At 48.1% G+C, this 12,844-nt stretch overlaps 1 protein-coding gene across 4 annotated transcripts in view; it reads left to right on the top strand.

Moving 5' to 3' along the window:
* wu:fb13g09 (multidrug resistance-associated protein 5) overlaps positions 1-12,844 on the top strand; it is a 33,224-nt gene that overhangs the window by 13,391 nt on the left and 6,989 nt on the right. For all 4 annotated transcript variants that reach the window (XM_030368354.1, XM_030368352.1, XM_030368350.1 and 1 more), the window contains 11 exons: positions 405-477; positions 1,338-1,541; positions 3,438-3,563; positions 3,897-4,011; positions 4,302-4,486; positions 5,039-5,185; positions 6,887-7,016; positions 7,509-7,662; positions 8,799-8,927; positions 11,072-11,258; positions 12,563-12,652. In XM_030368354.1, coding sequence (XP_030224214.1) covers positions 405-477; positions 1,338-1,541; positions 3,438-3,563; positions 3,897-4,011; positions 4,302-4,486; positions 5,039-5,185; positions 6,887-7,016; positions 7,509-7,662; positions 8,799-8,927; positions 11,072-11,258; positions 12,563-12,652 — 1,540 coding nt within the window. The remainder of the gene's footprint in view (positions 1-404; positions 478-1,337; positions 1,542-3,437; positions 3,564-3,896; positions 4,012-4,301; positions 4,487-5,038; positions 5,186-6,886; positions 7,017-7,508; positions 7,663-8,798; positions 8,928-11,071; positions 11,259-12,562; positions 12,653-12,844) is intronic.

Genomic DNA, 12,844 nt, shown 5'->3' with positions numbered 1-12,844 from the left:
AGAGACGCTTCCCTTGAAATGATAATAAAAATCCATTGTATTTGCGAGGCACCTGTTGCCTCTCGTGTGTGTGTGTGTGTGTGTGTGTGTGTGTGTGTGTGTGTGTGTGTGTGTGTGTGTGTGTGTGTGTGTGTGTGTGTGTGTGTGTGTGTGTGTGTGTGTGTGTGTGTGTGTGTGTGCGCGCCTCTACTGTTTGACCTACCCTCCTTAACCCTCCCTGCCCCCACCCCACCCTATCCCCCCATTCTCAATGTTTATCGACCTTGGGTACTCTGACAGACGATATATAAATTACAGTTATTATCATTATGTGTGTGTGTGTGGGGATAGGACCCCCCTCAGTGTTTGTCAGTAACAAAGTGTTTTCATGGCCTCACTGACACGGTGGTGTCCTCCTCCTTCAGGTACAGCGCCGTCCTGGAGGCCTGCTGCCTCCTCCCTGACCTGGCCGACCTGCCTTATGGAGACATGACGGAGGTAGGGCCGACACCACACCACCAGCAGTCAAAAGTGCTCTGCATGCTGCTCCTTTTGTGTACTCCCACACTTCCCCATCACTGCAGGGATGGTGAAGTGGTTGAGCGGTCAGTGGATATGGTTCTGGGCTTTATTACCAATGTCGAAATTCTCCTTTGAGCAACATGCCTCAGCCCTGCCTACTCCTTTGTGGTATCTCTTGGAATGAATACTTTAAGTGAAATTCCCTGTAAATGTTTTTGATGAAAAACGTCTGCTAAATGGGTAGAATAGAGCAGCCGGAGATCATTGGCGATGCTTGTGATTGTGACAGGCAAGAGTTTTCTCTTGGGCTTTATTAAAGTGCGCCTTGGTCGGACTAGAAGCATCCATTCACGCATTGCCTCGGTGCGTCAAGCTTTGTAGAAATAACTTCCGATTGAACACAGTCACAAAGCCGGATCCTTCATAAGGATTCATGGTTTTTCTATCTTATCTTCTTCTCTCAAGACTGGTTAAAGTCCAAGAATGTAATATTAGATCAGATACAACTTTATCAATCCCCTGTAGGATAAATTTGTTTTATTGCAACAGCCCAGCAGCAGCGGAAAAACACGGGGCAAAAAATACAATACAATAAAAATACAAAGTACTAATACAAACAAAAATAAAACAAGGTAAATGCTAAAGTAAGGACAGGACAGAACAAGACAAACAGAACAAACAAAAACAAACAGGGCAAAAAAACTGACAGTATAAACAATATAAAATATAAATTATAAAGTTTAAAATATCAATTGTAAATTATATAGAGGCTAAGTAACAGAAATGCAATGTACACAAAGAGAAAGTATTAAGCCCCCCCCCCCCCCCCCCTCCAGATTGGTGAGCGGGGGGCTAACCTGAGCGGGGGCCAGAGACAGAGGGTCAGCCTGGCGCGGGCCCTGTACAGCGAGAGGCCCATCCTGCTGCTGGACGACCCCCTGAGCGCCGTGGACCCCCGCGTGGGGGCCCACCTCTTCAGGCACGCCATCAAGGGCCGGGCGGGGCCCCGGACAGTGCTGTTTGTCACGCACCAGTTGCAGGTACGCAGACCCTGAAATGATCTTGGGTTTGTTTACATTTAGATTGAGGGTGTTTAGCAGACGCTTTTATCCAAAGAGACTCACAATAAGTACAACTGTCATAAGAAGGTAAAACCATACATATATGTTGATCTATTTTTATTTTATTTATTTAACCACGAAAAGTCTCATTGAGATTAAAAATCTCTTTTAACAAGAGAGTCCTGGCCAAGACAGGCATCCAGCACAGTTCCACAGTTACAGTCAATCATTTGAAAACAACAGAGAGCATATAAATATTATAACAATATAATATACAAAGCACTAACAATCGCTAGGTTAACCAATTCTCCGTATACAACAAAGATAGCTAGGATGAGAAGCTACACAACTAAGTACTATAACTAAGTGCGACATAGAATAAGTGCGTACATTAAGTGCCAGGACGTACAACTAGTAGGAGTGCTGGGACGGGGTGACTATGCCGAGTCTAGGTGAACTCTGAGCAGGTGAGTCTTTAGTCTTTTTTGCAGAAGCTGATTTGTATGTAACTTGTGTTTGTATTTTCTGACCTATCCTTTACAGCAGGGGTCGCCCAGTAAGTTTGGCTTCGGGCAATGTTTTTCTTATTGAATGCCTTGAGGTGGCGAGCCAGGACATCAATGGAGGCAGAAACCCTTTTATTAACCCTAACTAGGGATGTCCGATATTGGCTTTTTTGCCGATATCCGATATGCGATATTGTCCAACTCTAAATTTTCGATTCCGATATCAGCCGATACCGATGTCGATATTTGGGTTATTTTTCCTCAAACCTAATTTAGGTAACATTACATATCTCCTGTTGTGGAATTAACACAACATGCTTAATGTTATTGTGATGCCCCACTGGATGCATTCTTGAATGCAACAAGGCTTTCCAAATGTTAACATTGTCTGTGCAAAGTAAGAAAAATACTTCAACTTAATTTAAGGGAAAAGTGCCATGTTTATTTTTATTTTTTTAATGGTCTCAGACAACAGTTTGGATTACACTCTCCCTGAGATAATCTTGACAATGCCCACAACAAATAGGGCAAACTTGACTTCACAAATGATAAAACATTGTACCTGAACAACTATGTGCAACATAGCAGTATGTTTCTTTAACTAAAACTCAATAACCTTAATTGAATAAATGCACAAATATGAGTCAATTACAATGTGCACTGTACTGCACAATTTTGAAAACATTTATTTGAGCTATAAAAAAAAAAAAAAAAAAAAATCGGTTTTAAGGCAAAATAAATCCGATACCGATATTGACAGATATCACATTTTTATGCTAATATCGGGCCGATAATATCGGTGGGCCGATAATATCGGACATCTCTAACCCTAACCCTTTTTAATTACATTCTTAGTTGAGTTTGTATTTTTAATGCATGTAGCATATAGGGGATGTCCTTATAGCAGAGGCAATCAGGGAGGGGCGCATTATTAAGACCTCCAATACATTACAAAACGCTGTATATATATTTTGTGGGTGCAGTCTCACTTTCATTGCATGTAATATCGAATTCACTTAGTCTCACACGTTCTTACACGGTCTTCATCCTAAATGCGTTGCATGCGGACCCCCATCTGACCAGCTGGCTACAACGCCTTCAGCTAATGGGGGATCCTTTTAACAAACAAACAATTACATCAATGAGCACACTGACCTTTTCTCTTCCCTCAAAGAGATTACACACCCGACGGTCATTTTGCTCGTGTTTCACCCAACAAAACAAAGACGTGTGTTTTTGTGTTTATTCTCCTAACTGCTGTGCCCGCAGTGTCGCGGGGGGCTTACAGAACGTAATCTGTAGTTAACACTCTTCCTCTGTAAACAGCATTAATCCAGCTGGGCCCCCCGTCCCGACCCTGTCTCCGCAGTACCTACCCGAGTGTGACGACGTGGTTCTGATGAAGGACGGGCAGGTCTCGGAGCACGGCGCGCACCCCCAGCTCATGGCCCGGGAGAGGGACTACGCCTCGCTCTTCACCAGCATGCAACAGGAGGTGAGTCTGCAGGGGGGGGGGGGGGGGGCACCACCTCTGGCCCTGGGCCAACCATTCGCTCTTTTACCCACCTTCACAAAAACATATTAGGGAGAGCTGAATAATGCAGCAGCCAAGAGCCCGGTGGTGGGGGTGGTTAGTGTGTACAGGGTGCCTTCCTTATTTATGCGTTCATTGATCTGCCGGCGTGTCGCACCTAAGGGCCCTGTCGCAGATAGCTCTGTTTAACGGACTCCCGTCGGGTGCCGTTGACACCCTTGCGTTGATTTGTCAGGTTCAGGGTGCTGAACCCCCCCCCCCCCCCCACCCCCACCCATGTTGTTCACCCTTCAGATTGTGGTGAAAAAGAACCTGAAAAACAAACAGCAGGAGGCCACAGAGGAAAAGGCTGAGACGGATGTGCCTCCTGTCAAGGCCGCCGTACCGCAGCCCCAGAGGAAGGAGGGAGGTGAGGGTAGCAGCGCACCGCAACGCACACGCGCACAAACACGCGTGGCACACACACACACACACAACAGGGAACCCACTTTCTTGTTTCCCGTTTGTTTCTTGTTGGACTCTGCGTTCGCTCTTTGTCCTTTGTCTCTCTCTCTCTCTCTCCTGACGGCACTCCTTTCTTCCGTTCGTTCTGACGTACTCTCCCTCTCTCCCTCTCGCTCTCTCTCTCTCCCTCTCGCCTCCTCCCTCCCTCTCTCGCTCTCTTTCCCCTTCCACTCTTTTGATCCTCGCTCCGTCCAGAGCAACTGATGAAGGCGGAGGAGAAGGGTTCCGGAGCAGTGGCCTGGTCGGTGTACGGGGCCTACATCAAAGCGGCCGGCGGCCCCGTTGTGTTCCTGCTCAACGCGTTCCTCTTCCTGTCCACCACGGGCAGCATCGCCTTCAACAACTGGTGGCTGAGCTACTGGATCCGACAGGGCGCCGGGGTGAGCCTTACAGGGGAGATTCTCCTTTGGGCTCGCCGTGCAGAATCCTCATCTGGCTGCTCTGTAATTGGGCTCCATAAGGCAGGGGGGGGCGGGGGGCGGGGGGGGGGGGGGGGATAAGAAGCTGGCATGCCTGAGCGACTCTGAGCAGACAAGCGAGCGTTAATCTGAGTGTGCATAATTTAAAAGTGAAATAGTTTTACAGTGCCGCTGCAAACTTAATTATACAACAAACAGCGGCGAGGGAGGGAGGAGGGAGGGGGGGGAAAAAAACAGCTGTGCGGCAATCCAAGGCCTATACTGCTGTCTGAGTAATCAGAGAGCCTAGCTTACCACCCCCCCCCCCCCCCCCCCCCCCGACTCAAGCGACTTCAAAAGAAAACTCCCAGAGTTGGATTTATTAGAAAACACGGATTCTATTTGTGAAGCGATGTGTTGTTTTTTCTCCAGCCACAGCCACCCCCCCCCATCCCCCCCCGCCAACCCCACACCTCTCCTGTCCCTGCGGTCATGGTAATGTGTTGCTCCATCTGCCCCCCACCCTCCATCCAGAACACGTCGTTAATCTCTGTGAACGGAACGTCGGAGAACGACAGCATGAGGCTGAACCCTGACATCAGCTACTACTCCACGGTGTACGTCCTGTCCATGGCCGCCGCACTGCTCCTCAAGACCGTCAGGGGACTGGTGTTCGTCAAGGTAAGGGCGCCCCCCCCCCCTCACACACACTCGCTCACTAACTTGAGGCAGGGGCCCTGATGTGCCACGCCCCTCTCCCCTGTAAAGGCTCAGTTATGGTTCCACGTCAACGCCAACGCATTACCACGCAGACGCTTCGACGCAGTCAGGAACCTGTTATGGTTCTGAGTCGGGCTTTAGTGAGGTATTAGTGTCTTAAAGGGGACCTATTATGCTTTTTCGACTTTTATGACCTATAAACGTTGTTATAATGATTGATAGTCATGTTTAACCATGCACAAAAAACGATGTAGATTTTCGGGAAACTCTTCCTCTCATCTGGGCGCTTTCAGCATTCTCTGTCAACGCTCGGTTTCGTCCTTCTCCGCCCCCTCGCCCCCCTTCCTGCAAACCCAACTCCGTTGTGATTGGTTACCTTCCTTGAAGCGCGCGCGCGGGCAGATTTGACCAGGCATATGGGGGCGCGGCAGGAGTGCCTCTACGTAGATGATTTCCCGGAAATGTGAACAAGTGAATCGCAAACGTTGTCCCGAGTGTTTAGCGCTCTGCACAGCCACCCTAGACTGTCAGCAGGGAATACGTCGAAATGCATGTACGTCATTATTTGACACTTTAGTATGGTTAAACATGACTATCAATCATTATAACAACGTTTATAGGTCATAAAAGTCGAAAAAGCATAATAGGTCCTCTTTAATTCTCCCAATGGCCGTCGGTTGACCGTAAAGGAATCTAGCAGGTTGTTTTTTGTTTGTCTATAAGCTGAGGTACTTTTAGGTCTACCTCTCACGCAGTCCGTGCTCTCATGGCTCCAGCACTATGATTCAATTTGCCTCGGAGCATAATCTATTTCTGGGGCTAATGCTAAAATTTAACACGTTGCAGGGGTGTGTGTGAGGGCCTGTTTGTTATTTTTTGTCATTTTGTACGCATCCATGTGTGTTTGATTTCATTAGCATGCGGTGTGTGTGTGTGTGTGTGTGTGTGTGTGTGTGTGTGTCTTGGGGCTCAGCAGTGTGTGTCGCCAACCCTTTGGGTTGGTGCTCTTTGTTTTGAGTTAACCCGTGCTGACAGCGCATTACAGGGGTTAGCCCCCGACGTTATTGTATGCCAGTTGAAATTGCTAATTCCTTCGTCGAGACGGCTAATCTTTCTCTGCCCCTCAACCGCGATGAGATCTCTGCCGGTGTTGAATATTCCATTAATAGAATTAATGTGTCCCTCCCTGCCAAGAGTAATTTCTATCCAATCGCCGGAGACGTCCCCAAAGAATTAGGGTCGTGACCTTCCCGTGTCTAGCCCGCGGCCGCTCATTATGCAGCAACATTTGACGGCTTTCTCGGAACATCTTCCGACGCGAAACGAGGCCCCCCCCGATAGCGAAGCGCAGCACATCGCTGTTTTGACATGCGTTGTGTACGCGGCTGCTGTGAGTGGCAAACACGCAACCATGTGTGCTGCAGCTGGAGCCCACCATGGCTGTGTCCCCCCCAACCACCCCCCCAAAAAACACGACACATTCGCCAAACAAGCTCCCCCTCCTACGTCGCCTCTCACGCTGAACCCTTCCCCATATGGTTCCCATTGGGCAGATTTGTGTTTGTGTTATTGCGTCTGTTTAGGTTGACTCTCTGACTTCCGATCGTGTGTTGTGTGTTGTTAATCCGCTACCGTTTGCTCCCCCCCCCCTGCGTTTGACAGTGCACTATGAAGGCGGCCTCTGCGCTCCACGACAGACTGTTCCGGAAGCTCCTGCTCAGCCCCATGCACTTCTTTGACACCACCCCGCTGGGCCGGATCCTCACTCGCTTCTCCCGGGACATGGATGAGGGTGAGGGGGTGAGGGGGGGGGAGGCCCTTTAAATGCTCCGAGAGAGAGAGAGAGAGAGAGAGAGAGAGAGAGAGAGAGAGAGAGAGAGAGAGAGAGAGAGAGAGAGAGAGAGAGAGAGAGAGAGAGAGAGAGAGAGAGAGAGAGAGAGAGAGAGAGAGAGAGAGAGAGAGAGAGAGAGAGAGAGAGAGAGAGAGAGAGAGAGAGAGAGCGAGCGCTGTCTATTACACAGACCGCTTGTGATCCGACTCTTGACTAAGAGCCGATTCCCGATTCTATTAAGGGTAAGCTTTCAAGATGTAGATGTCTTTGGTAGACTAGTTGTTCGATTGACTTGGGATTTCTTACTTTTTATCAAATCATCATTCATTCCCCACTTGATGCGGTGTGTAAAAAGAACAATCAAACGACTGAATAATCAAACGACTGACAATACAGAACACTGAACTCTAATCCACTTAAAGCCAATATTCTCCTCCCCCATCCGCTCTGCAGTGGACGTACGTCTGGCTCTGCAGGCGGAGATGCTGCTGCAGAACATGACCCTGGTGTTCTTCTGCCTGGTCATGGTGGGCGTGGTCTTCCCCTGGTTCCTGCTCTCCATCCTGCCCCTGGGAGCCTTCCTCTTCGTCGTCAACCGCGTCTCCAGGTATGACACACACACACACACACACACACACACACACACCCCCCATTGTGGGTTATAATGGACATAATGGGGGCCTGCGATCATCGCGGCATCAAAAATGACGAGGGCTGTCAGAAACGTGATTGCATTGTTGTTTCAAACTTAAAACGGCGGGCATGAATATGTTTTTGTAGCGAGACTTGGGTTTCTCTTGTATGTCGCATGGAAGTCTCCCAATCATCCAATTTTTAAGGCGGTTGTTATTCAATTATGAAATAACATAATGCCAACAGCGTAAACATGTTTGTCTGAAACGCTGCCATGTTGTTTTCCTGCTGGGGTCGCTTGCTATGTCTCTGGCACTCTCCTTCTGCCTCTCGCTATCTCCGCCTTTTATGAGAAAATGGTGAAAATGATTCATGGGAGACGGTTTATTCACAGGCAGCAACCACCTCTGTGTCTAAAAGTAGAACTCTCCCCCCCTGCTCTCACACACACACACCTACACCTTTGTCAATAAACCCCTCCTTTCTCTTGGTCTCACACATCCCTGTCAGTGTGTGTGTGTGTGTGTGTGTGTGTGTGTGTGATCGCATGTGAATCACAGGGTGGAAAATGACCAGGGCTCTGCTGGGAAACTGGTCTGTCCAACCACTGGACAAAACCACTCTATTCCCATCTCTACTTGTGTCCTTCGGCGCTTTACACAATTGCGATACCATTGAGGTTGATCACATTGGTGCTCCATCACGACACGGTATTGCCCAGTGTCTCTTTTCTCGTATACCGGTCGATTCCTCCGCCTGACTCTCACAGGCCAATGTGCCCGAGGCAGCGTTGAACACAAAGCACACCGAGGAGCATAGTGCAAAGTGTGCGCTTCAATATGAAGGGAGATATATCCGAGAACGTCGCATCAGTTATGGTGGCGAAGAAATCACCTTGCAAAAGTTATCACGTGAACCCCCTCCGTGCTCTCTTACCTCCTCAACATGACAAAAAAAAAACACCTACAAAGTACAAGCAAGACATAAAATGGCAGAAAAACAAAGGAAGCCAGACCAGTTAGCAGTATAATCCTCTGTATTGTCTAACGAGACGGTATGAATGAATGTCTACGTGTCATGATCAAACGTCGCCGATCACTCCCTTCCCAGGGTTCTGATTCGGGAGCTGAAGCGCCTGGAGAACATCAGCCAGTCACCGTTCACCTCTCACCTCACCAGCAGTCTTCAGGGCCTCTCCACCATCCACGCCTATGGGAGAGGGCCCGACTTCCTGCACAGGTAGGCGCTGAGCCGTGTGATCTCGTGGTGCGCTTCCTCCAAGAGACCCTGTCCATCACTCATCCTCAACAGATTGTCAAATTTACATTTGATTGATATTTTTTCTTTTTTTTTCCATCGACTCAATTAAATTGAATTTAGTTTTGGATTGTCAACGCAGCCTGGCGGGTTTAATCGTTAACCAATGACACATGGTTTCCCGTCATATGAACCCCAGGGCACTGCTGGCTAGGCTCTCCATTCGACAAGCCAATTCTCAAGGGAGAAATTACCTTCATCCCCATGTTTAGTTCATTGCTAATGAATAATACTTGGAAACACATCAGATCACTGAAAATGCCCTGTGACAGATATTTTGTGTTATTTTTTAAAAGGGCCAATGTGTTGCTTTCTCATCCGTTCTTGTTTTATTTGTTTTCATAATGGAACTCTCGACATTAAGCACCTGAAGCAGTCTGGGAATTATTTTTATACTTTGTTTCCCGACACTTGCCTCCAGGCGTAGCGGTCATTCTCGTGACAACCGACGTCTGAAATCATTTCTGCAGCGGTCGCTTACCCATTTAAATGACGCAGATGCTGTCACTGGTTATCGCTTGTTTGGACGCTTTGGATATGAGCAAAGCCACTGCTGCAGAACGCTAGCTGTGTGGTGTGTGTATTCTTAGTTGAGAGACCTTTCATGCGAGAAAACGAGCCGTCAAATGTGTCCCCAACCCAAGAAACCTAAGCAAGCCTAATTTAGGCTTCTAAGACATCCCTGCACCAGCATTCACGTCTGGCAGATCTCTCTGGTCGTTTCTCTGCGGCTGCCAATTCTGCTCAGTTGTTCAAACGATTATTTGAACTGAAATGTCTTGAAGGGGAATATTTGCACGTTACCCCCTGCTGTGTCTCCCTTCTAAAACCTTGGGTTCTGCGTGTAACCCAATAGTCTAGATTAAGACATTGAGGGGGTTCCACTCCAGGAAGAAGGTACCTTGTTTTGATCCCCCAGTGACTGCTGACTATCTGTATGCATCCTTGAGCAAGATCAGTGGCGGTTCTAGACAAATTTTACTAGGGGGGCCAAGAAGGGCCCAGTGTTTAACCAAAGGGGAACAACTAAAATGGCAAAAAAATGATATTTAAAGATTATAAACTTTGTTTTACTTTAAAATCATCAAACATTTAATTTGTACAAGAGTTTATTACTTCACCAGTCTGTAATTTTCTGTCAAACTACCTTAAATGGATGGAGAATATGCCCTAAATCATCAAAATCATATAGACATTTGTTTTGTACAAGCGTGCCGTGCAAGAGAGGTAGGGCCATAAAAAATAAAAAGTACATGGTACAAATACAGTGGGTCAATGTGAAAAACAACTCGAGGGTACCACGAAGTGCAAAACAATGTGCCATTTATTTTATCATTTTCAGTGTGGAGAAACTGTGTTCTTCCCTTTTAAAAACGTGTTCTGTTCTTTCCTCATTTCATTATAGCTGCTTTAAAAAGAAAGAATAAAAGAAAAAAAACGTAGGGGCGTGCATTACATTTCGTTGCATAACCATCCCTCCCTACTTAACACGGGCAGATAGCCTACTACTCTTTACTCCAATGTATTTGTCATCGCAATGCAGCACTTTAAAAGGATGAAAATACGTGGTTAACATCTCACCATTGTGTAGCCTTGACCTAGCAAGGATACTGATATTTGGATCCTCGCTTCTGCTTGGATCAGTTTGATTAGATATGATTAAGTTTCTAAATATATCGAGACCCAAACACTGAGGAGCAGTACCTCTGTGCTTGGGTGCGACCCTCTAATTTACCCGTGTACAACGTTGCGTCGCATTTCTTCCGTAAAATCAGTAAAATCCTAATTGTTTCATTTGGTCAGCACGGGGGGGGGGGGGGGGCACAGGGGGGGCCAGGGACATGTCTACAGGGGCACGGGCCCCCGTAGGCCCCATTAGGCCCCGGTGTAGAACCGCCATTGAGCAAGATGCCCTCACCTTCACCAGGTTGATTAAAATCACTCTAACCCCGGTCGTGTTTCGCCTGTGAGGCCTTAAAGTGGGCGTCCGGGCTGCGGCCTGACTGACGTCCGCCCCCCTCTCTCTCCCTCTCTCTCCCCTTCTGTCTCTCCGTCTGCTCCTCCAGGTACCAGGAGTTGCTGGACACCAACCAGGCGTCCCACTACCTGTTCAGCTGCGCCATGCGCTGGCTGGCGGTGCGCCTGGACCTCATCAGCATCACGCTCATCGGCGCCGTGGCGTTGCTCATCGTCCTCATGCACCGGCAGATCCCCCCGGCCTACGCGGGCCTGGCCCTGTCTTACGCCGTGCAGGTACGACGGTGGACCCTGTCCTACGTGATGTGAAGGTGGTGTTAGGGGTGATGATGCAGGTGGTGGTGGTGGTGTTGGGGGTGATGATGCAGGTGGTGGTGGTGGTGTTAGGGGTAGGGCGATCTATTCACTAACTAGAAGACTATCCTCCACCTACTACCCGATTGGGGTACCACCGCCACCAGTAGGGATTCGAACCCTGAGCCCTCATTAATATTAGGAGGAGGGGTGGCTGGGATTCGATGAACAGCCCGAAGGTTCTGAACCCCAGTCGTCAATACCTGCGGTCCCACATGGAGGCATCCTCTAGTAGCAAGACGCAAGCTCGATCTGCTCATTAATCAGCTGCATCTGCAACCGTTAACCACTTTGGATCAAAGTGTCTTAAAAGACAGCATGGTCTCTTACCTGACCTGATAGCCAAAGGTGTACACACATACTTGCCAAATTTCAACCTCCAGAACCAAGAATTTGCACTCATTCCTCCGTGGAGACCGCTGCCACGGCCATGAGTTACGTTTTTGGCCTCAAGTGTTATATTAAAGGTATTTTTTCTAGTGGAATGATATTACATCCAACGGTGATATGGACGGCAAAAAGATTGGCTTTATCTTATTGTTAATAACGTGCAGAGGGATCCGGTCATGTATCAGATGGGTGTCTACAGTAGGACCAAAGCAACATATTGTCCCTTTAAAATTGTACCACTTAAAGTGTGTGTGTGTGTGTGTGTGTGTGTGTGTGTGTGTGTGTGTGTGTGTGTGTGTGTGTGATCGAAGATGATAAAGAAGGGGATTGGATTAAAAACAAACCACACAACATGAGTCCACCGTCATGTGGTGAGCATCATATTTCAGTACAGGAACCGGGTGCCTTGTTCAGATCTAGTGCTGTGGGAAAGGGGTTGTCCTCCGCTATTTGTTCAGCTCCTTCAGGTCTGACTTTTATCATCACTTTGACCATTTACTTTGCCCATGCTGTTGCCTATAAACTGCTCCGGGAGGAACCTTGACCTTAAAATATCAGATGAAATTGATGGGCAGTCACTAGATCGCAAGGGACGGTGAAACAATCTATTAACAAGGTTGTAAATGTTACTGCTGGCCTGTCATATAATGCTGCTGGTAATTGGTTGTGAATGAGAGTCTGGTTGTCAATCATTAACCTGCTACTTTTTTATTACCCTTTATTATTTTTTCTCTCTCCCCTGCTCTCTCTCTACCTCTCTGCCTCTCTCTTTCTGATCCCCTCGCTCTCTCTATCCCACCCTCTCCCTATATCTCTCTCTCTCCCTCTCCCTGCAGCTCACTGGCTTATTTCAATTCACCGTGAGGCTGCTGTCAGAGACAGAAGCCCGCTTTACATCCGTTGAGAGAATCAATCATTATATAAAGGTAAGAGCAGCTCGGCTGAAGGCATCGCTGTCTGCCAAACTCACTGTGGGGCGGGCGGATGGGGAGAGCCAATTCAAGGCCTGGAGTACACTCAGACGTCATGTAGGAACACAAGCGTCACTTATAGACCTGCCCCGCATGCCAACAACAGCTGAATTGAGTGTGAGTTGGTGGGTGGGCGTGCGTGCGTCT

Source organism: Gadus morhua, chromosome 10 (genome assembly GCF_902167405.1).
Source record: "Gadus morhua chromosome 10, gadMor3.0, whole genome shotgun sequence".
In the NCBI taxonomy this organism is placed as follows: domain Eukaryota; kingdom Metazoa; phylum Chordata; class Actinopteri; order Gadiformes; family Gadidae; genus Gadus; species Gadus morhua.
This window is presented reverse-complemented; position numbering and strand designations above follow the sequence as displayed.